Source organism: Lepidochelys kempii, chromosome 6 (genome assembly GCF_965140265.1).
Source record: "Lepidochelys kempii isolate rLepKem1 chromosome 6, rLepKem1.hap2, whole genome shotgun sequence".
In the NCBI taxonomy this organism is placed as follows: domain Eukaryota; kingdom Metazoa; phylum Chordata; order Testudines; family Cheloniidae; genus Lepidochelys; species Lepidochelys kempii.
The window spans coordinates 99,997,835-100,021,571 of record NC_133261.1 but is presented as its reverse complement, the minus strand read 5'-3'; the positions used below and the strand labels follow the sequence as shown (position 1 = coordinate 100,021,571).

The window sequence follows — 23,737 nt, the reverse complement described above, 5'->3', positions numbered from 1 at the left end:
TATCAATGTTTATTTTTAAGAACTTTTTTATCTATTTAAATTTTCAAGTTGCAGGAAATTATTGGGAGGGTGTCAGACAATTTATTGATTGATAGTGAGATTGAAAAAGGTAAAGCTTTATAACTTAAAAAGACAAATTGTCAACATCACGTGTCAAAATATACAAAGTAAATATCCTTAAACTCTTAAAAAAAAAAAAAAAAAATTCAAGCAGCATATTTTTCTTTGCCTATCCGTTAATTTCCATTATTAATGGAAATATTTTTCACTGCCCTATGTGTGCATGGTGAAATCAATGTTTACTGACCTTTACTTATAAAAAATTTCATCCTTCCAAGACTGATTTTAACCTGGGTATTCCCATGCATGTGGCATCCAATTCCCTCTCACTGGGCAGTTTGTCTTAAATTTTCATTCCAAAGCTAATTTGTATCTAGACTAATCCACACCTGGGATAGATTGAGTGTACACATCTGTCTTTTTGATGTCAAGTATTGAGTGATTTTGATTTGGAATAGTGAAAAAATTCTAGGCCAAATTAGTGGCAGCTTGTAAACACAAGTCTAATTTTAAGGTAGAGGTCAGATTTTTGTTAATCCAGTGCAAATATCTGTCCACGTGTTTGTAACCATGCTGAATGATTCCGCTTAAGATCTGTTGTACAAATGGGGAAGAGTGTAAGATGACTTTAAGATGCAAAAGCTTTGGTCAAGCTTCACTGTGATCTGTAATGTCAATGCAAATATTTCATGTTACAGAAATTTGAAAGAGTTCATTTGGTTACACTGGTCTTGTGGTGCCATCTTCTGGCCAGTCCCAAAAATTGCACTGACTTGATCTACACAGCACATGGAATACTGCATTCTAGGTAAAGATGGCTGTGGATGCGTCAGTGAGATTAGTCAAAGCACATTAGTAACCTGATAAACTGGGAAACATCAGTGAGACTCTGCAGTGGCATTAGAAGTCTGTTGGCTTACATACGATGATTAATTGGAGAAAAGAGGGGGATGCAAAATTAAAGTTGTGCAAAGGTTGGGTGGTGTGGAAAATAGTGGGGATTTTGAGTTCTCTGGTTGAGTTTGTCAGTATCTCTTTATCCCATGGTATTGTCAAAAATGTTCCTACTCCATGTTACTGTTCTGACCTCTCAGATTAGTAGGACCCTTCGTTTTCATTTTTTATTTTATTTAATTTTTCCCAGGAATTTATTGGTTTGTTACTACAAGAACAAAAGCAGCTGAAAATTGGGTGCAAAAAACTATTATTAATTTTTCTGGGCAAATATTGGGGTTCATTTTGGCAGACAGAAGGATGGGGGTGGGGAAGTATTCAGTAGATAATGCTTTGAGTGGAATGCAATGTAGTTTGGTGTTGAACTAAAACAGAACTCAAAGCACAATGCCACCTCTGAGTTTAAGAAAATAATAGATCTCTAGTCCCCAAATAAAACTTTTCATTTCCAGCCTATAAATATTTACATTTAATAATTGGGTCCAATATTTTAAAATATTTATAAATACCCGCTGTCTTATGTGAAAAACAGGGGGTCCAGCGGCACCTTAAAGACTAACAGATTTATTTGGGCATAAGCTTTTGTGGGTAAAAAAACACTTCTTCAGATGCATGGAGTGAAAATTACAGATGCAGGCATTATGTAATGACACATGAAGAAAAGGGAGTTACCTCACAAGTGGAGAACCAGTGTTGACAGGGCCAATTCGATCAGGGTGGATGTAGTCAACTCCCAATAATAGATGAGGAGGTGTCAATTCCAGGAGAGGCAAAGCTGCTTTTGTAATGAGCCAGCCACTCCCAGTCCATATTCAAGCCCAAATTAATGGTGTTAAATTTGCAAGTGAATTTTAGTTCTGCTGTTTCTCTTCGAGGTCTGTTTCTGAAGTTTTTTTGTTCAAGTATAAAAGTATAGCTACTTTTAAATCTGTTATAGAATGTCCAGGAAAATTGTTTTTGTGGATACAGACTAACACGGCTACCCCCTGATACTTGTCTTATGTGAAGTCCTTCAGTGTACTTCCTAGTGTTCTGAAACATATTCTGTTACAGATTTTCATTGTCTTCCCATTTTAGTGAGTCAAATCTTTACACCGTTATCTGCTAACAGCGTGAAATGTGTAGATGGTGAGCATGAGACTCGTCAGTATGTTCAGATGTGCACGCACTTCAGAGCTTGCGTGTGTGCCTGTTTGTTTGTTGTGTGCATCTTCTAGACTAATACATAAGCTGCCTGTAGAAGTAAGGTTTGCATATACACACAGACTAATGTATTATTGTAATACATGTATCTCATGCTCATTTCTTTATTCTTTATTAAGTGTTAACTTTCTCTTGCAGGGTAAATGTGACAATAACTTGTGATGTGTACATAGAGCGCCCGGTCAGTGGTGGTGTGTTCATTGCAGGAAGAGTAAACAATGGTGGGATATATGTTCGACGTAGCAAAGGACTCTTCTTCTGGGTGTTTGCAGATGGCACCTACCGGGTCACTGGTGATCTGTGTAAGTAACTTATTATTAACACACACACCCTTTTTAAAGAGGTGACACTTGGTTATATCTAAGCCTGAAATAAAGCCAACTGGAGGTTTGATGAAAAAGCTAGAGAAAATGCAGGATGCTTAATTTAATAGGTGACGCTTGCATTATAAACCCAGACAGACTCCAACGAGAAACTGCTGAGCTTGAATTAATATGCAAACTAGATACCATTAACTTGGGTTTGAACAGAGACTGGGAATGGCTGGGTCATTACACATATTGAATCTATTTCCTTAAGTTTCAGAGTAGCAGCCGTGTTAGTCTGTATCCGCAAAAAGAAAAGGAGTACAAATAAATTTGTTAGTCTCTAAGGTGCCACAAGTACTCCTTTCCTTAAGTTAAGTATCCTCACACCTTCTTGTCAACTGTCTAAATGGGCCATCTTGATTATCACTACAGAAGTTTTTTTTCTCCTGCTGATAATAGCTCATCTTAACTAATTAGCCTCTCACAGTTTGTATGGTAACTTCCAACTTATCTGTATGTGTATCTCTCTCTCACTCACTCTCACTATATGTTCCATTCTATGCATCCGATGAAGTGAGCTGTAGCCCATGAAAGCTTATGCTCTAATAAATTTGTTAGTCTCTCAGGTGCCACAAGTACTATTGTCCTGTAATGAGTTGTATCCTCCTTGCAGATAATGCCTGCAGGCTCCTGGACAAGTATATGGCTTCTTTTACTGATTATAATCAGCCTGTGCTGTATGCTTAGAATAATTGAAATTAATTGATGTAGGATGCCTTAGTCAAGATGACATCCAGGCAGGTGCTTAGATACCAGGGTGGTGGATGTGGTATGAGAATGTAAGTAGATTGGGCAGTGCTGCTGTACACTATCAGTTTGATAGGATGTTGAGAAGAGTTTATCTAGCTGAAACAAGGAGAATTTTGGTAGACAAAATGTGGTTCAAACTGGAACTTAGCAAGGTCATTAGGTTTAACATCCCTACTCTGGGGGAAATTAATCACTACTTTAATGAATCACAAGTAGACAGGCCATCAGTTTTATTTCTCACCTAGAAGATACTTCCAACAAGAGAGTATTTTATCACTTAGCCTTCTTTCCTGTGAGTCAGAACTGAACGGATGTGCTATCCATGGAATCACTAACACTGTTTTCTGTAGCACTTGACTGTCTGGTCTCCTATCAAAGTTCTGATCATACCTTTCCTGCTCATCTGGTCAAATCAAAAGCTTAAACCCATACTGGTATGACTGTTTTTGTTTAAGAATGTATTCAACCTGATTTTGGCATATACTTAGTACATAAACAAAGAACTGCACTGAGATTGCTCTTTTACTTCAGTGGAATGACCATATTGCTGACAGAACTTTTTGTTGTTGTTTTTTTAACTTTTTACTATTAACCTGGGTCAAAATCCTACCAATGAAAGGGTCCATATCCTGGGTTAACTCAGCTGACTTAAAGTCAACAGAGGCAACTGCTCTGTCCCCAACACTTGCTATTGTTGTTTTGGATGAAACAATGGAAGGACAAATGGTCTGGCTAACCTAATAAGATGGCTTGGTTTGTTCTGTTAAGGGGCTGACTTTTTTTTCCCAGAGATTTGGAGTCTCTCCTTCCCCCACACTTGAGTAGAAGTTGCAGGTTCTCAACACCTCTGAAAATCAGGTGTTAATTATCAAGCCAAGAAAAGGAAGGTCTCTATTACAATATACCCGTGGAATATGGAATTGTTTGTTCTCCACTAATATCGTGTATGTGTTTCAGCTGGAGAGGAAGTCCTGATGAAAGGAATGTCTGGTGTACGAGCCAGAGCATGGCACACGCTCACTCTGAACCTCAGGGTAAGGATGCAAACTGAAAGCCACAAGAATTAACCAAAATATTCTTTACATAGATCACCTTAAAATACAGTACACAGGCACACTGGGATATTGACTGTCCAGTAGCAATTGGTGATTGCATCAGTTAGCAATAGTTAAAGTAATGATAATACTTCATGTGTTACATCTTCAAAGAGCTTTACAAACATGAATCCTCACAACACCCTAGTGAAGTGTTAATCCTGTTTTGTAGAAAGTTGAGACACAAATGGGTGAAATGATCAGTGCAATACCACAGAGGGAGGTGTTGGAACACTGGGTTTAAACTCTGCAGTTTTTAGTTCCCAGGAATGAGCTGTAACACCCTTTGGACCGTGCTTTGCATAAAGTCCTAGTGGAGTTAAAGTAACTGTTTTGCTTTTTGGCAATTCCGTTTTCCACTAGGTGATCTAGTCTGCCCTGCTGTATACCACAGGCCTTTATATTTCACCCAGTACCCCTGTATCGTACCCAATAACTTCTGTTTGACTAAAGCATATTTTACAGAGAGGCATCTAGGCTTGACTTGAAGACATCAACAGATGCAGAATCCACCACTTCCCTTGGTAGTTTGTTCCAAAGACTAATCACTCTGTTTTTTGTTGCTTTTAAAAATTCTGCCTAATGTGAATTTGTCTGGCTTCAGCTTTCTGCCAGTGGTTCTTATATGCCTTTCTCCACTCAATTGATGAGCCCTTTAGTAGTTAGTGTATTCTTCCGGTGAAGATACTTATCCACTGCAATCAAGTTACCTCGCAGAGCATTCAATATGGTAAATTAGTGTGTGGCAAACTGGGGTGCAAATCTACAGTGCTTCAGTGTGCTGCACACTACCTGTTATGGTGGGCCCTGCTCCTTTTATCCTTGAGGGAATTGTGCATCAAAAAATTCAGTGCAATTATTTTGGTAATTTATTTCAAATTACCTGTCAGCAAGTATGTTGAACAATAAAGACAACAAAAGAGTCAGGAAATGTTTTTTGACAAATAGATGCCTTACTAGGCAAGTTAATACAGAACTTTGAGTAGTAATTCATTTAAACTACAATACAGAGATGTATGTCCTGCACCCCTGGAAGCAGTTTGCAGGAGTCAGGAGTAACAGAGGAGCTGAGGAAGAGGGAAGTAATTGCTGGGAAGGAGCCTGGGAGTGAACCTGGAGAGTTAAGTGGGTATGAGAAGAATGGAACAGATTTGGGGGCAAGAGAATGGATGTTAGGGAGTTGGGGAGCCTCCCCCATGCAGACCCTTGCTGACCCATAGTCTCTCCCATTCAGTCAAACATATCTGCTCCTGTCCTGCTGTGTTCCTGTCCCCCCTCTCCTCCCTTTTCTCATGCGTCCCTTCACCCCTGCTCAGACACTCCCCCTCCCCCTGTATCTCTGCACCCCTGCTCAGCCCCAGCTCAATGCTGTCACTCCACTAGCTCCTGTGACCCCTCCAGCAGCCCTGTAGGCCCCTCTCTGTCCACCCCAATGTCCCATGTCTCTTTACCTGGCTCTGTGGGCAGGGTGCTGTGAGGAACGCAGCCACTTCCCCCACCCTCTTTGCAGCTGGCTGCTCTGGCTTGGAGCCGGCTGCCCCCTCTTCTGGCGCCACAGCAGCCCCTCATGGGCAAAAAGTATAATTGTAGTTCCTCCCCAGCAGAATCTATTTTCTGGGAGTGGGGGAAAGTGGAATCTGTGGGAGACTTGAATTCTGCGCCTGTGCAGTGGCGCAGAATTCCCTCAAGAATATCCTATGCACTAAAAGTTACCTAGTGAACTTTCAGTCAGTGTATGGCAGCAGGTTTCGCACAGACTGGTAGTGCACGGTGAGCTGTAGATTTACACCCCAGCTTACTGAACACTAACTGACCATATAGACAAGTCCTCAGTCTTCTTGATAAGTTAAACAAATGGAGCTCTTTCAATCTCTCATTCTAACACATTTTTCTCCAGCCTTCAAATAACTTTTGTGGCTCTTTTCTGCACCCTCTCCAATTTTTTGGCATCCTTTTTAAAACATGGACAGCTAAACTGGATGCAGTATTCTAGTGTCTGTCTCACCAATGCCATATGCAGAGCTAAAATTGCCTCCCTACACCAGTTTGCTACTCCCCCGTTAATACATCCAAGAATTAACTTAGCTCTTTTAGCCACAGCATCACAGTGGGAGCTCATGTTGAATTGTTTGTCCACTATGACCCCTAGACTCTTTTTAGAGTCACGGCTTTCCAGGATACAGTTCCTAATTCTGTAGGTATGACCTACATTCCTAGTTCCCAGGTACATTTTAATACAGCCACATGCAAAATTATATATTTTGTTTCTATGGGCTCAGCTTACCAAGTGATGACCAAGGTTTGCTGGCTTATAGTTACCCATGTCATCTCACTCGCACTTCTTGAATATTGGCACAACATTAGCACTTTCACAGTTTTGTGGAATTTCCCTGCTTTGCCATGACTTATTAAACAAATTTAACATCAGTGGGTCAGAGATCTCTCTTAGGACTTTTGGGCTAATTATGCAGGCCCGCTGATTTTAAAAATGTTTATCCTTAGTGGATATTGTCCAACATCCTCCTCGGTTACAAATAGCCTGGAAAGTACCACCTCCTCCTCCTCCTCCTCCTCCTCATATAATAAGAGTACATCGTCACATTTTGTTTGGGTATGGAGCAGAAATATTTATTAAATATGTTGTCTTTTTTTGCCTTGCTATTAAGAATGTTACCATTTTACATAGCATACCATCTCTAGCCACAACTTGGCAGCACTTCTTCATCAGGACCGCTGTCAGCAGCTCCTTAAATATTAATATCTAGCCAGCTTTGTGTGGTGTTGACTCATGTAACTAAAAGAGCAGATGTCACATGCTTTTCTGTGGAACTTCTAAAACCAGATTCCTTGCTCTTGTGTAAACTTTGCCATCGCACCTGGTCTGAGACCAGTTAAACACAGGCTTGAATTGAGATAAACCTTTTTTAAAATTGCACACGAATTCTATGCCCCTAGTTGCCCACGTGCCAGCATGTTTGCTGTAAGACTGGCACATTGCTTTGTGGGTGTTCTTGGTTCATCTTAATCTTTTTAGAGGTGGAGAAGGGATTATCTTGGGCTTAAGGCACTGAACCGGAACTGGAGTGATTTGGGTTCAGTTTCCACTCATCCACAGACTGTGTGACCTCAAACAAGATTCTTAATCTTCATGCCCCAGTCCACCTCTGTAAAATGGGGATAATGAAACCTACCTCACAGGAATGTTGAGGGTAAAAATATGCTGTTTGTGAGGTACGCAGATACGGGGGTGGTAGAGAGAAGGAAGGAATCATTTTGAAACTACTTCTAGGACATGTTACTGTAATTGATAAATATTCCCAGGCAACCCCCTATTTGATGTGATGGTAGAAAAAATGGAGCTCCCTCTAAAGAGTTCTAATAGTGGCCAAAGAGGATAATCCCTGCTGGACCACTCTTTCCTTTTTGTTAAATGTTCCCTCTGCAGCTTTTGCCTTCGGTTATAGCAGCCCTTAGAAAGTGTAAACTCTGATAGTTAGTGTGTATTTTTATTTGTTACTGCCATCTAGTGGAAAATAATGGCTGATAATATTGCTACTTAAAATGTTTCCACACTGAAAGTTACTTTGCATTAATGGCACCATCATACTCAAAAGCAGTAAAAATGAACCTTAGTTACTAGCGTGAGTGCATACAGTTCTAACTACGCTTAAGGAGCAGAGCTTTTGATTTCTGTTAACCTTGGAGAGCTAACATAGCTCTGAGAAAGTGAGCTGGATTCTATTCCTCCTTGCGTCTGGCGTTCCAGTTAGTTCCATCCATGCAAATCCACTGAAGACAATAGGGGTTGCTCAGGGGAGTCTAATGGCAGATTTTGCCTAGTGGAACTCTTAGGTCACCAGAAGTAAAAACCAGTTTAACTCTCAAATTCTAGGTTGAGTTCACAAAGTTGGAGCTTAGGGGAAATACATCTCTACATGCAAACTATAAAAGTATTTGATTTGGAGTGAAATGAGCTGATAAACGTAACACTATGATGTAGTATTTTAGCTGCTTTTCAGTAGAGAACTGCACTTGAAGCACTAATGTTTTCACAAGTACCTCCAACATCTTGTTGACTTTCCCAATCTCATTTACCCCTAATGACAGGTCTAGTGTGTTAAACTGATCACTGGATTTGCTAACCTTTCTTCCCTTTGGACAGGGTTCTTCGGCCTCAGGATCGCTCAATGGTTATCCTCTCTGGGAGAATGTCACCATATCTGAGACAAGTCATGGCTGGGCGGCTATTGGAACACGCTCCTTTGAATTCGCGCAGTTTGACAATTTTCACGTTGAGGCCAGCTGAGGTTGCTGGCATACTAGGACAAGCCAGTTATTTTATTACTACTTTGCATCTGAGCCAGTTCAAACTTTGGAGATAACTCGTAAATACTATTTTGAGGTTGATCTGTTGGCCAGGGTTCTAAATTCCTCCCTTATTTATTACGATTTGTTAGAAATTTACTTGAGTAGGTAGGTGTACGCATGCCTGTGACTTAATAAAAAGGATGCTCTGGGATTTTACCCTTTAATTTCTAGAGATAAGTTTTTGTTTAATTTAGAGATGGTAAACAGGAGCCATGGATTGAAACTCTCTTGAATATTTGGAATCAGAACGATGTTTGCCTTTTTTCCCCCTGCCTGTAGTCTGAGGCTAGGGAATACACAACTGCAAGTGCATTTGAATTACTTCTCCCAGTTATAAATGAGAGCTGCAATACCAGCCTTTAGACATATATATTTTGGGGCTGTAATCTGTACATTGGAGTACAAACACGGCTTATGGTTGATCTGGCCATTTAGGAAGTGCCTTATTTTTAAACTCTCTCTCTCTCTCTCTCTCTCTCTCTCATTAATGACAGTGTAGCAAGTGAGGTTTTTGTAATACAATCAGCTGTTGATATCCTCACTCCTTTCTGTGCACCATCTTGGCGGCTTTTCCAGGAGGGAGGGGAAAGATGGGTCTCTTAATTTGGTGAGGTGCTTAGATAAAATGGTCATGGTCTCTTGAAGTACAGATGAGCAGATTTCCTTTTGAGTTGACACCCAAGACAGCTGTGTCACTCAGCTACTGAATGGTCTGATAAGTAAAGACCCCATTCTGAGATGCAGAAATTATCTTTCATTGGATGTTGGTAACTGTAAACTTTTCCATTCATGTCAGGGCAGGACTCCAAAGTAGCTAATATGTGAAAGATGTGCTGCTTTTCCTGAAGGGTTTGTCAAGCATCTTCCACTTATGATACAGGACTCTATCCTAAAACAAAGAATAAATTAAGTATAATTACACATTATAAATCCTCAGGGGGAAAAAACCCTCTCTACTTTGCTGTCATTCCAAGTCACTGCAACAGCTGCAGAGTTAATTTATTATTGAATGTATAAGAGAGTATTGAAGTACAGAGTGAGACTCTCTCATATATTGCTACTCTATGTTCTGGAGAGTCCTGCATTTTTCTTCCTTCTTTTGTTCATGTTCTGCTTGGCTCAACTTGGTAGTTCAGCGAGATGTGTCATCTTGTCATGCTAGGAGGGAAAACTTTCCATACCTCCTAATTGATTAATGCTTACCATATTTCACTGTTTTAATTGAGGAAATCCAGTGAGACAAGAATCTAACTCCAGAGTTGATAACACACTTGAAACCTGGGCAAGGACCTATTTATGAGGCCATCTTCTGTCTTAAGAGACTGCCCCAAAGGATCTCTAAACATACTGAGCACAGTTCTGATCCACTTTTATTAGAAAACTAACTCTATTACGCAACTGGTTGTTCTGAATGGTCGCTTAAGACAGGTATAATGTAATTACAAGTATTTTGCAGTTTGAAGATGACGAGATAATTTCGCAAATAGCGTTTGGAGAAAGCTATCTCAGAGTTCCATTCTTAATCTCTAGAGTGGGATGTATTTTCCTAAGCAATTACTGACACTTCTTATGACTATAGGAAAAGGCTTTATACATTCAGTTAACCTTGAAAACAATACATTTTTAAAGTGATTTTTAACTATTGTTGTGGGCAGTAAGCAAGTTTAGTTTTTATTTGATAAATGAGAGATGATGTCTAGGCCAATATTCAGACTGGGGCAGCCTAGATTTACGTGCCTAACTTTATATTTAGGTACCTAAATATGTTGTCTGATTTCCAGAGGGGTGTCAGTGGGAGCTGCAGATGTTCAGCACTTCCCAAAGTCAGGCCACTTGAGCGTCCCTAAAGTTGGACACCTATTTGAGGAATGTCTGTAAATGAACAAGTTACAAGAGATTTTAAATTTGGCAGAACTAGGTATCTGTTTCTAATGGGATATTTCTGCAGCAATTCTTGTTAACTCTATTAGCTGCAGGGTGTCTATGCGTGGGTGATAGAACAGCACTGATGATGCAATTATTCCAAAGAATACAGTAAAGTTTTTACATTTTTGCACTAATTAACCAGTTTTACTGTTTTTTGCATTATGGACTAAATGTGTTGTACATTTTTGAGAGTATAGTTTTTATGTTAACTTATAAAAGTAATGTTATAACAGATTTAAAATGTTTTAAATTATTGTGAATGTTTACTGAAGTTTTGTTGTGTAGTCATCTTATACATCAGTAATCCATTCCCTTTGAATGAACTGTAATGCACTTGGCAATAGCAGATAAGCTGTTAAGTGTTTCAGTAAGGGACAGATTTACATGGTTGATTATAAATACTAATGATTCCAAATGAGCAAATAAAACACTTTTAAAAAACCCTTCATTTGTGCAGAGCCATTCTGTAAATGCATCTTAGTATCCTTCAGAGAGAGGATTGATAATCTTTCATTTGTGAGTCCTGATAAGGATGCTTGTCATTAGGCTAACTGGTCTGGAAGATTTTGCTACTGCGACTTTGAATGACTTTTAACAGTCTTGATTTACAAAGCTCTCAAGAAGATCCCTATAGGTTAGTGCTTACACTCCTGGTGTCAGAGTAGCAGCCATGTTAGTCTGTACTCGCAAAAAGAAAAGGAGTACTTGTGGCACCTTAGAGACTGACAAATTTATTTGAGCATAAGCTTTCGTGAGCTACAGCTCACTTCACCGGACGCCTGGTGTGATATTCTTTAAACAGTATTTTTACTTAACTAGTGCAAGGATACACTTTCTGAGGCCTTTGCACTTAGCTAAGGATATGAAGTTTTTTCAGTGTCCGGTCTTGCAAAGTACAGAGTGTCTTCAAATGTCTTTTGGCTTCACTGGCAGTTGACCACCTTGTAGTATTAGGCCTCAGGTCCATTTATCTACAGAGGAGTGCCGAGTTATTATATAGGGCTCGGGTTTTATAGGGTTAAAAGTGACATTTACCTTCCCTTGAATTCAAATTTAAAAACTAGGTTAAAAACCTCAAACTTCAACTTTAAAGGAGAACAGAAATTCCTGGCATTAACAGCCATGTTATCTGGGCTGTTAATGCCCATGTTACACTACTTGCCATTTAGGCTGGTAGCTTAAATTTTCAATGTTTGCTCTTGCAAATAAAAGGCCCTCAAGTATCTGAACGTCCCCCACCTTCATGGCAAAGGTGCTGCTTGAGCTGCAGCGGAATTTTCTGTCACAGGATATAAATAACTTCAATAATGCAAAGGTTGGCTCAGAATAAATCTATTATAGGTGTATCACCTAGCCTAACAAACCAGTGCCTGGTAGGTTGTAGGATATGTAGGCTGGTGTTGGTTCAGTCACTATGAATCACTGTTCAGATTTTCAAAGTAGTCTAGGAGGTGTGTGCACATCTGCTTTGAAAAACCTCAACCAGTGTTTTTTTCCATTCTTCGGTGGTCTTTCTAGGATTCTTCAAACATTGTTTTGGGCATCCTCATGCCATCAAAACATAGACTTTTAACTACCAAGGTTGCTTTCTGTATTTGATGTTGTGAAGGCCAAGACAATAACAGGGTTAAAAAAAGAACTAGATAAATTCATGGAGGATAGGTCCATCAATGGCTGTTAGCCAAGATGGGCAGGGATGGTGTCCCTAGCCTCTGTTTGCCAGAAGCTGGGAATGGATCACTTGATGATTGCCTGTTCTGTTCCTTCCCTTTGAAGCACCTGGTACTGGTCACTGTCAGAAGACAGGATACTGGGCTAGATGGACCTTTGGTCTGACCCAGTATGGCCATTCTTGTGTTCTTATGTCAAAACCAATTGTAAATGCTTTGGATTAACAGAAGGAGAATGTTTCTTATGAGAACTTAAGCCAGTTATCCTAAATAATTGTGAGTTTCCCCTGATTTCTCCCTGTTGCCATGTAAAGAAAAACATTTGCAATTCCATTTCCCATTTCTTTTAATACCACAAAAATTGGCAGGAGAATAGAGGCAGGTGGAGTATCTGAAACTACCCTGAACTCTTTTTTTGAAGTTTACTAGATCTCTAGCTGACATTTTCCTTTTAAACTCTCCGTTGTATTAATCTACAAACAGGAGGAGCCTGGAAGAAAGTCAAGTAAGAAGCTGTGGTCTATCTCAGATTATATCTTTAATTTCTTTTCTGGGTTAGCAGAATACAGCTGTCTCAAACTAGCTGGCTTGCTGGAGCTGATGTTGCTATGTGATGATGATGTTTTGGTGCTATTGTGTATGCATTCACTAAGCCTTATGAGCACTTCACAAGAATTTGCAAAAAGAAAAGGAGTACTTGTGGCACCTTAAAGACTAACCAATTTATTTGAGCATAAGCTTTCGTCAGCTACAGCTCACTTCATCGGATGCATACTGTGGAAAGTGTAGAAGATCTTTTTATACACACAAAGCATGAAAAAATACCTCCTCCCACCCCACTCTCCTGCTGCTAATAGCTTATCTAAAGTGATCACTCTCCTTACAATGTGTATGACAATCAAGTTGGGCCATTTCCAGCACAAATCCAGGGTTTAACAAGAATGTCTGGGGGAGGAGGGGTAGGAAAAAACAAGGGGAAATAGGTTATCTTGCATAATGACTTAGCCACTCCCAGTCTCTATTCAAGCCTAAGTTAATTGTATCCAATTTGCAAATGAATTCCAATTCAACAGTTTCTCACTGGAGTCTGGATTTGAAGTTTTTTTTGTTGTAATATAGCAACTTTCATGTCTGTAATCACGTGACCAGAGAGATTGAAGTGTTCTCCGACTGGTTTATGAATGTTATAATTCTTGACATCTGATTTTTGTCCATTTACTCTTTTACGTAGAGACTGTCCAGTTTCACCAATGTACATGGCAGAGGGGCATTGCTGGCACATGATGGCATATATCACATTGGTGGATGTGCAGGTGAACGAGCCTCTGATAGCATGGCTGATGCTCAAATAAATTGGTTAGTCTCTAAGGTGCCACAAGTACTCCTTTTCTTTTTGCGAATACAGACTAACACGGCTGTTACTCTGAAACCGTTCACAAGAATTTGTAACCCAACTATGATTTGCAGATTACATCTATTGCAGGTTAGTGAGGAGTGACTTTCTGCCATATGATGGCTTTTCAGTGGCCTATGTGAATGAAACATTTAGTTCCAGTCCAGGTCCTAAAAGGGTGTAAGTACCACAAAAATGGCCTCAACACAGTTATTGCTGCTCTTCAAGGTGGCTAAGGACATAATGCCTAGAAGCCTAATTTATCCTCGTACTTTTAGGTCTAATCCTCCAGGTCAGAGATAAGCTACGCGTGCCTGTGTGTGTGTGCACCTATTCACTTCCATTGCCTGGGTCTATTTGTTCTGTAGTTAAACAGGCTATTAATCTGTAGAGCTGTCAATCCAGCACCTTTCCTGAGCATGAATTAACACAGACACAGGACCTGCTTTGGAAAGAAAACAGTTACCACATTTAAAAAGGCTTGCAAGGGTTGGCAAGACATAACAAAATAGCCCCTTATTTACCAATGACTGGGATGCAAGCTTTTTTAAAGCTCCATATGATACATTTTGTTCATACTGAAAAGCATGATAGTATTACATTACAATTAATATCCTGACTTGCTAAGAGGAGAAAAATAAAATGACAAATGCTTATCTGGCACCATAACAAAGATGAGTTATCGCTGGTCAGTTTGAATACACTTTGTGTGTGGAGTTGGAAGCTTCAAAAATCATCTTGTACATATCCGTAATACAGACAAATACATTAATATCTGGCAAATTTTGCTTGCTGCTCAACATGCTCCTTCCATTTCTTAAGCTCTATATTATTCATGCTTTGGTGTCATCCTGATAGTAATGTTCTTGTTTGTAGAATCAATGTGTAAAAGGAGACCAGGAATAATTGCCCAGAGTAAATATTAAGATCCAAACTAAAATTTTTTAAGAGGACCTGAATGACTTTGAAGCCAGTGTATAAAACTTCCCCCTATTTGCCATTGTACACCCAAAAGCCAGGCTAAGCACCACTGTAGAAAGTGGAGGGAAAAACCAGCCCAAATGTTTAAAAATGAGTAGCTCTTATCCCCCCTTCATGCTCTCCCCAACTTTTTTAGTGTCTTAGATTGCATGACTAATTCACAGCTCCTCTGTGTGGATCCCTATTTTACAGGGTATAGGGAGTACACCCCCCCTCCCCCAGAAACCCATATGGTATAGGACTACAGTGAAGAGTTGTACAGTGAGTCATTGGCTTGGATTAGAACTAAGGCATGTGGGTTCTCAGAAGCCTGCTGCAAACACTGGACTGCTGTGACCCCAAGACCATCCCAATGCTAGAGGGAAAGGGGCTCACTGGAAACAGAGCGCTTCAGCTGGCCTGATAAGTAAATTGGGGTACGTTGAACTGATGTAATAATCTGTATCTAATCGGTGTCATGTAAGGTATCACTGGAAGACCAATAATACACTTATCACTAATTCTTGCATGGTGTATGTATGGTAACCACCCAAAGTATTGTACAAATGTGAAGGACATATGAGACTAAAATGTTTGAACCAGGCAAGTCTGGGGAGTAGGTAAACAGTTTTTTTCCATACAAAGGAAAGGCCAATGCCTCCACCCAGGTGCAATTGCAGGCAAATGGCCATTCATTGGCATACTGAAGGTTGCAGGGAAGAGATCAACTTGCATTGTAGAAAGCACCACTGGGGAAGAAACCAGCATGGAACCTTGTCCATCAGACTCCAAGGTACCATTCCTCACAGCAGGGGCACTAAACTTTGAGAAGGATGTATTTCAGAAGTTCACTGGACTATAAAGAGAGGGGCAAAGTACCCCAAATGATCTTTCATTTAAGATGACAAAAGAACTGAGCACTTTGGACTCTGTGGCAGAACCTGACCAAGGGGGCAATTAGCCATCTTGCTGGAAAGAGGTCTGGTAAGAATCTTACCTTGAACCAAGACTAATTTTCATAAGTCTTAATCATTAGAAAGCATTTCACACTTTTATTTCTAACTGTTTCTGAATCCCTTATACTTGAACTGACTTGAAACCTCTATTTGATTAAATAAACTTTTTACTTTTATTCTAAATCAACCCAGTACTGTGTAGGACTTGAAGTGATTATTAACTCCAGTTAAAGCAACTAAGCTGCTTTGCTTTGTCTCTTTAAAGGAGCAATGGACCTTATTACCCTGAATGTTCCAGGAAAGGGCTGGACATTTCAGGACAGATGATTTTGGGGAAATTCAGGACTGAGGGTGTGTTGGGGTCACTTAGCTAGTAGTAAGCAAAGCTGGTGGAGACCAGCTGTGGTGTAAAGAGCAAGCTGCTGGAGCCCTGTAGAACCAGGGCTGTTCAACACACAGCCCCTCAGTGCATGCTTGCATGCAAGTTGGGAGTGTCCAGAAAGGGAGTTACAACAACAATGCATTTTAAGACACTCAGGGTTATAGGACAAGTGGTGACATAACCTCTCTCTGGTCTGGGTTGAACCCCAAAATGTGACCACTTCAATCCTGGAAAGTCTTACTTTAACACGTTAGACTTTAGTGTAGAGCTGGTCAGGAATTTTTTGAAAAACAGTTTTTCCACTGGTAAAGGCAGATTATTCAAAACTGAAACTCCCCGCCCCCCCAAATATGTCAATTTCAACAAATTGTGCCCCCCCCCATAGGAAGAGTATTGAAATGTCAAAACATCTCATTTTGACTCTCTTGGAATGAAATGTTTTGATTTTTGGTTCAAAACAGTTTTAAATTTAGAACTTTTATTTTTTTAGTTTAGAAAATTAAACTAAAAGTAAAAAATTGAAAGTTTCAAAATGATCAATAAAAAACATTTTGATCGACCAGAACTGATTTATTTTGTTTGTTTGTTTGTTCGTTCAGGTTTTCTGTTTGTGGACATGTTTTGAAATTGACTTCCTATCCCAATTGGGTGGGAAAACCATCTCTCACCCAGCTCTCATCCAGCATTTCTATCTTGGCCGGTCTCTTCTATGCTGGGACAGTGGCAGGGCTAGGTGGGGAGGGAAAACACTTTATGTTCAATATCCCTCATATGCTGGAGTTGAGGTTTAAAGTACATCAACAGTTTTAAGATTCTCAAATGAAAGGCTTTGTGGCACATAGAGTCTGACTATAGAGTACATTATTATTATTTGAGTCAGTCTGAAAAGAGCATGCAACAGTGACAGACAGCAAATCCATTCTCTACTCTACTCTAATGTGATTGCTCTCATGGTGGGAGCAATAAATGGTGGGGTTCATAGAGCTGTAAAATAGTGAGATATAATTTGGGTTTTGTGCTGAGTCGAGGTGAATGCTAATACTTCAGTGTGAGATCTATAAAGCTGCACTGGGGCACACAATGGCAGTGGCTCAAACTGCCTATTTCCTATTCGGTCTGATATTGCTGGCTAATATCAACTTGATATTTTCTTTCATTCCTCCACTGATGCTTTGTCCTAAAATGCTTTTTGCCCATGGTCTATGGACTTCACTCCAGGGAAAAACGAATAGTAGAAGACAGATCATCCAATCCACCTCCCAGGCAATGCAGGATTATTCCCTGTAGTCCATTTTCAAGCGCCTTGCTTCATCTAGTTTTAAAAGTGCCATGTTGAGGGGGCTTCCACCTCTTTCCATCAGGGATTATTCTCCAGTTTAGTTTGTCTTGCTACTCGGAATGTTTTGCTAAAGTTCAGCCTACGTTCTCCCTATCTTAATTACTTCTCATTGCTTCTCATTATACACCTCTGTAACATACCAAACTATCTTCCATTTTGGTGTTTAGAACAGTGAGAGGTTAGGCTAGTGGAGAGAGTGCTGGGAGTTGGGGAGAGACCCGGGTTTTAGCTCCACACGGGGTCATAGGTCAGGAAAGGACCTTCTGGGTCATCAAGTCCAGTCCCCTACCATGGCAGGCAATTCCATCATATAATCTCATTCATAAATTTATCAAGCCCCATCTTAAAACTATTTAGGTTGTTTGCCCCATCTATTCTGATTGGGAGGCAGTTCTAGAACCTCACCTCTCTGATGGTTAGAAACCTAATTTACAGCCTAAATTTAGTTATGACTAGTTTATAACCATTTGTTCTTGTGCCCATACTGTCCTTTATCTTAAATAGCTATTCACCCTCCCCTGTATTTACCTCCCCTGATGTATTTATAGAGAGAAATCAAAGCCCTGCTCAGCCTTCTTTTTGCTAGACTAACCAAGCCAAGCTCTTTCAGTCTTCTCTCATAAAACAGGTGCTCCAGTCTCCTGATCATCCCAGTAGTAGTTCTTTGCACCTGTTCCAGGTTGAATTCATTTTTTCTTGAACATGGGTGACCAAAACTGTACAGTGTTCCAGATGGGGTCTCACCAATGCCTTGTGCAACGGCATGAATACTTCTCTCTCTCTAAATGAAATGCCCTGCCTGATACAACTGAGGATCAACCCACACACCCAGGTCTCTCTCCTCCTCTGTCACTTCCAACTGATGAGTCCCCAGCTTCTAGCAGAAGTTCTTGTTGTTAGTTCCTTAGTGCATGATGTGGCACTTTGTACTATTACATTTAATTCCCATTTCTATTACTCCTGTCCTCAAGCAAATCCAGGTCTTCCTGTGTAATACTTGGATCCTCCTCTGCATTGATGATACCTCCCAACTTTGTACTGTCAGCAAATTGCATTAGTATATTCCTACTTCTTGTGCCTAGGTCATTGGGTTCCAAGTCCAATAATTGAGGAACTCCACCAGTAACCTCCCTCCAGCCCAGTAGCTCTCTTTGCAGCACAACCTGTTATCTTCTCCACTGAAGCTTGTTCCTTACCAGCATTACAATTCCTTGCTCTGCCACTGACCTGCTGTGTTACCTTGGTCAAGTCACTTCATTTCACTTCTGAGCCTGTCTTGTCTATTTAGATTGTAAGTGTTGGGGCAATGGCCATTTCTATTATGCTTTTCTACAGTTCCTATCACACTGTGGCCCTGCTCTCTGTTGGTTTCAGTGTGTGCTACCATAATACAACTAATACTAATTTAAATGTTTGATTCCTTACCTCTTAGCCGAAGTTATGTGACTCTCTTAACCTTTCCTCAGAAATCACTTCTCCTAGGGCCTGATCATCTGTTACCCCACTCTCTTTCCTGATCAAACTAATTTTTACCTCCTACCATGTCATTCCCTCCATCTTGAGTAATGGAACCAAATGTTTTGGGGAATGAGATTGTGCATCTCCGCAGACAGAGACTCTCCCGTTAGTGTGAAAAACTGTCCACTTATTATCGCCTTGCCAGTGTGTCACATGCAGATCTGGCACGACAATGTTCTTGGGTTACATTATCTAGATGGAAGAGCAGGCTTCAAGCATCATGCTTCCCCATCCAACCCAGGTGAGATGGACTTTGTTGGCACAATGGATCAAATAACCTTTATTAATATGTAGCTGTTTTCTCACACCGAGGTCTAGGACCACAGTGAAGGATCTGTTCTCTCTCTGTCTGCTGGTACTTCAGTCACACTGAAACTTCATCAATTATTTCTGTAGTTCCATGGTATCTATGTTGCCATGAAGATGCAGATGGAATCATCTAATTACTCCCTGTTTATTGAAGAACTAGGATTATATTGGGTTTCTGCAGAAAAAGCACTCAAGAAAGCAGCTTTTAAAAAGAACCCTTCTAAAGAAACCTTTGTGACCACCCTTCTCCAAGAGGAAAATATGACTTCTGCTGGAGCCTCTGTTGAGGAGGGTACTTAACAATGTCCCTAATTAAGTGTGTAAATAGTCCAACTGAAGTGAATGTGCTTAAATTTAGGCACATGTTTAAGTACATTCTTGAAGCAGGGTCCAAATAACTAACAAAGAATAATGGCCTAAACATTTTAGAAACTACTGATAGAAAAGACTTAAGTCAGATCCAAATGCATAAGAAACCAAGGATAGCTCATCTAGTGGCCTATCTATCACAAACCATAGGAGATCATGCCTCATCCTCTGTGCTGTTGCACAACTTCTGCTGATCATCCTCTGTTGATTGTATGGCTGATTGCTTGAATCATAGAATATCAGGGTTGGAAGGGACCTCAGGAGGTCATCTAGTCTAGCCCCCTGCTCAAAGCAGGACCAACACCAACTAAATCATCCCAGCCAAGGCTTTGTCAAGCCAGGCCTTAAAAACCTCTGAGGATGGAGATTCCACCACCTTACTAGGTAACCCATTCCAGTACTTCACCACCCTCCTAGTGAAAAAGTTTTTCCTAATATCCAACCTAGACCTCCCCCACTGCAACTTGAGACCATTGCTCCTTGTTCCGTCATCTGTCATCACTGAGAACAGCCTAGCTCCATCCTCTTTGGAACCCCCTTTCAGGTAGTTGAAGGCTGCTATCAAATCCCTTCTCACTCTTCTCTTCTGAAGACTAACTAAGCCCAGTTCCCTCAGCCTCTCCTCATAAGTCATGTACCCCAGCCCCCTAATCATTTTTGTTGCCCTCTGTTGGACTCTCTCCAATTTGTCCACATCCTTTTTGTAATGGGGGGACCAAAACTGGATGAAATACTTCAGATGTGGCCTCGCCAGTGCCGAATAGAGGGGAATAATCACTTCCCTTGATCTGCTGGCAATGCTCCTACTATTGCAGCCCAATATGCCGTTAGCCTTCTTGGCAACAAGGGCACACTGTTGACTCTCATATCCAGCTTCTTGTCCACTAGAATCCTCAGATCCTTTTCTGCAGAACTGCTGCTTAGCCAATTGGTTCCCAGCCTGTAGCAGTGCATGGGATTCTTCCGTCCTAAGTGCAGGACTCTGCACTTGTCTTTGTTGAACCTCATCAGATTTCTTTTGGCCCAATCCTCCAATTTGTCTAGGTCACTCTTGACCCTATCCCTAGCCTCTAGCCTATCTACCTCTTTTCCCCAAGTTTAGTGTCATCCACGAACTTGCTGAGGGTGCTATCCATTCCATCATCCAGATCATTAATGAAGATGTTGAACAAAACCGGCCCCAGGACTGACCCCTGGGGCAATCTGCTTGGTACCGGCTGCCAACTAGACATTGAGCCGTTGATCACTACCTGTTGAGCCCAACGATCTAGCCAGCTTGACCACACTTTGGTTCATTATTTCATTATCACATATACTCAAGAGACCAAATAACCAATGTCTGTCAGGTTTATTAATATGGTATAGGAAAAAGGTTCTCTACAATACCAGTCTCCGAAGACCAATCCTTTGTGGCAACGTTACATTCACCTTAGGCAGAAGGTGTGCTCCCTGAATTTGCATCTCTAAAGCCATCCTTTTATACCCTACTTGTGTAGCAGTAAACGGTACTGTATGTCATTTGAAACTGGATTTAATTAATCCGCTTTCTACTTTGTTTCTGATACCTCTTTATTTTTTGTTCTGAACCCAGGCATTCCAGGTACTAAGGAGCATGAAGGTACCTGCTATATTTCTGTTGATAATTCCTTTCCTGTTGCCATGAAGAAATCATCATCTCTCTTGACAGACAGTTTTCCTAGTAACTCAAGCCAAGGTTTGCTTCAGCTAATGCAAGGTGTTATGGGATACTTAGCATAAGTGTACAGGATTATAACAAAAGTGTAGGCAAATATGGCCTATATAACTACTATAATAATGCTTAATAATATGTACACTTAAATGCTTAAAATATATATTGTGGGTAGTATTATCAGCATAATACATATATATTGCCCATTTACTCCAGCTGGTATGATAGGGACTGGTAAATCCTCTATTAACTGGGTTAGTCCCTTCTGCTCAGCCTAGATCATCCCTGACAGCATGTTGAATGCATGGGGCTGTTTAGTTTAAAATTTTTCCTGATGTCCTTTGGGTGACTGTTGTGACACTTTCAGGGGGTGCCTGGGGCACTATGCTACAACCTGCCCTTAGTATGAAGAAGTCTTGTCTATGCCTGTGTAGGTCAGCTCCACCAGCAATGGGGAACACAAGCACTCCCTTCTAGACTGCTGCAGGCCGCAGGCCCCAGCCCCTCCAGGTTAGTGATAGGCACTAACTCGTGAACTCTCCGAGCACCTTCCTGGAGTACCCAGCCCCTGTGTCACTGGATGCTTGCATTATTCACAGAAGCCATACTTTCCAGCTCACCAAGTACACTTCAGATTGCTGCCCTGCTTAACACACAGCACTTAGATATGTTTATAGTGAAAACAGGTCAATGTTTATTTAACAAAGTCTAGAGATTCAAGTGATAACAGGTAGAAGTATTGGAAACAAATGGTTACATATACAATAAAATCATAATAGGCATTCTAGAACCTAGCCTTAACGAGATACTTTCACTTGTTATAGAATAAGGCTAACCCACTGTCCTTCCAGAGTTTTACAGCCAGTGATCCTCTGTTCATAAGCCACATACTGTTAGCTTGCCTCCTCAGTGAAGGATCCAGGTATACTCTGCACCCCCAGATATGCCCCCCAAATCTACTCATTATACTCAGAAAGGCTCCTCTCCTGCTATTTTGTTCTTTCTGTAAATTTCCTCTCTTGAAGATTTTCCAATCTCTTGATGGCTTTTGGCTCAGTATGTAAACAGGCGTCCATTGTGAGAGAGACAGTACCCAATATATACAACCAGACAGACATAAGTCTATTACCTCTTCCTTGAAAGGAACTTATCCAAGACAAGTCACCCCCTGGTTATCTGCCTTAAGAACACAATTTTCAGTACAGACGCCTAATTCCTTAAATATTATCCGTATATACATTTCACACTGCTTATGATGATCAGAGGGGTGCTGGCTCTTGGTAGACACCTCACATGTCACTCTTCAGTTAATTATTATGTATATATTCAACACAGTGAATCCCTGTAAAATCCTATGCATGCCCTCTGCCAATTGGCACCAAGAATTCCCAGGTTCACAACTGTTCAGCTCAATAGATCTCAACACCAGGAAAATTTTCCTAATATTTATCCTAAATATACTCTTTATAATGCTTGCTACCATTCTAAAGAATTTTTCTCCGTCCATACAGTTTACATCTTCCAAACTACAAATATTTATAGAGGCTATTATATGCCCAAATAATTGTTTAGCCAAACTATAAATAGAGACTTTAATGTTTTTTTGTCTGTCTTTTAAAAGTCAATCCCTTAGAGCTAGTTTACCTTCCCTCCACTTGTTAAGTTTAATAGTCACTTTTGGGGTTTTCCCTTACCACTGTACAGGTAGTGGGACTGAAAAGGTTTTCATTGTAATCCAGCTTTTGTAGTATAATTACAATTAAACTAGTGCATTGTGAAGAAGAGTCAGAGATCCCATGCATAAGAAAATGAGGGTAGCTCAGCTAGTGGGTTATTGATCATAAATCATAGGAGAACTCGGCTCATCACACAGACTATATATATGGTGGCTACAAGAACAAAATCCTGAGTGCTAGTTTTAAGATCATATTACATTTACTGTATGGGATAGAGATCTATTATACATGTCTCTTGCTTTTGTCTGTTCTCCAGAGAACATTGGGAATGACACTTTAAGTGTAAAAATAGATTCTGATCATTTTAATTCCTTTCCTTCATTCTCTTCCTCCACCCATTTAAAAAACAATTTCTGGATTTTGGGTCAGCCTTCCCAATATGATCAGGAGTGGGAGGTGTTAACAGTCTCCAACTTACTTTTTTCTTTCCTTTCAGGTTCCTGTTTATCATCTGTCCCTTTACCACCAAAATCTTTTGCAAGCAAATTGTTTGATGCAGCCTGGTACAGGAAAGGTGCTGCCTGGCTTTTATCATTTCAAAGACTGATTACTGCAATTCTCTGCCTGCCAGCTTCCCTGATGCCTTTGAAGGCTTCTGCTGGGGGTACTTAGCCATACTAGGTCATTTCAAAACAGAAACTGCTTTGCAGAAGTTTCTTTGGCTTTCATTTAAGTAACATGTTGATTAAAAC

General features: G+C 40.4%; 1 protein-coding gene across 9 annotated transcripts in view; it reads left to right on the top strand.

Annotated features, from left to right (window-relative positions):
- The window catches only part of GALC (galactosylceramidase), a 120,597-nt gene that overhangs the window by 46,293 nt on the left and 50,567 nt on the right, over window positions 1-23,737 (top strand). For 4 of the 9 annotated variants that reach the window (XR_012159514.1, XR_012159515.1, XR_012159516.1 and 1 more), the window contains exons 15-16: window positions 2,356-2,519; window positions 4,293-4,369. Coding sequence is in view for 3 of the 9 variants with exons in the window: in XM_073349361.1 (XP_073205462.1) it covers window positions 2,356-2,519; window positions 4,293-4,369; window positions 8,592-8,735 (385 nt within the window). In the remaining 6 variants the exon portion in view is untranslated. Of the gene's footprint in view, window positions 1-758; window positions 869-2,355; window positions 2,520-4,292; window positions 4,370-8,591; window positions 11,407-23,737 lie in introns of those variants that run through there. The other 5 variants (XM_073349361.1, XM_073349360.1, XR_012159518.1 and 2 more) reach the window with 4 other exon arrangements.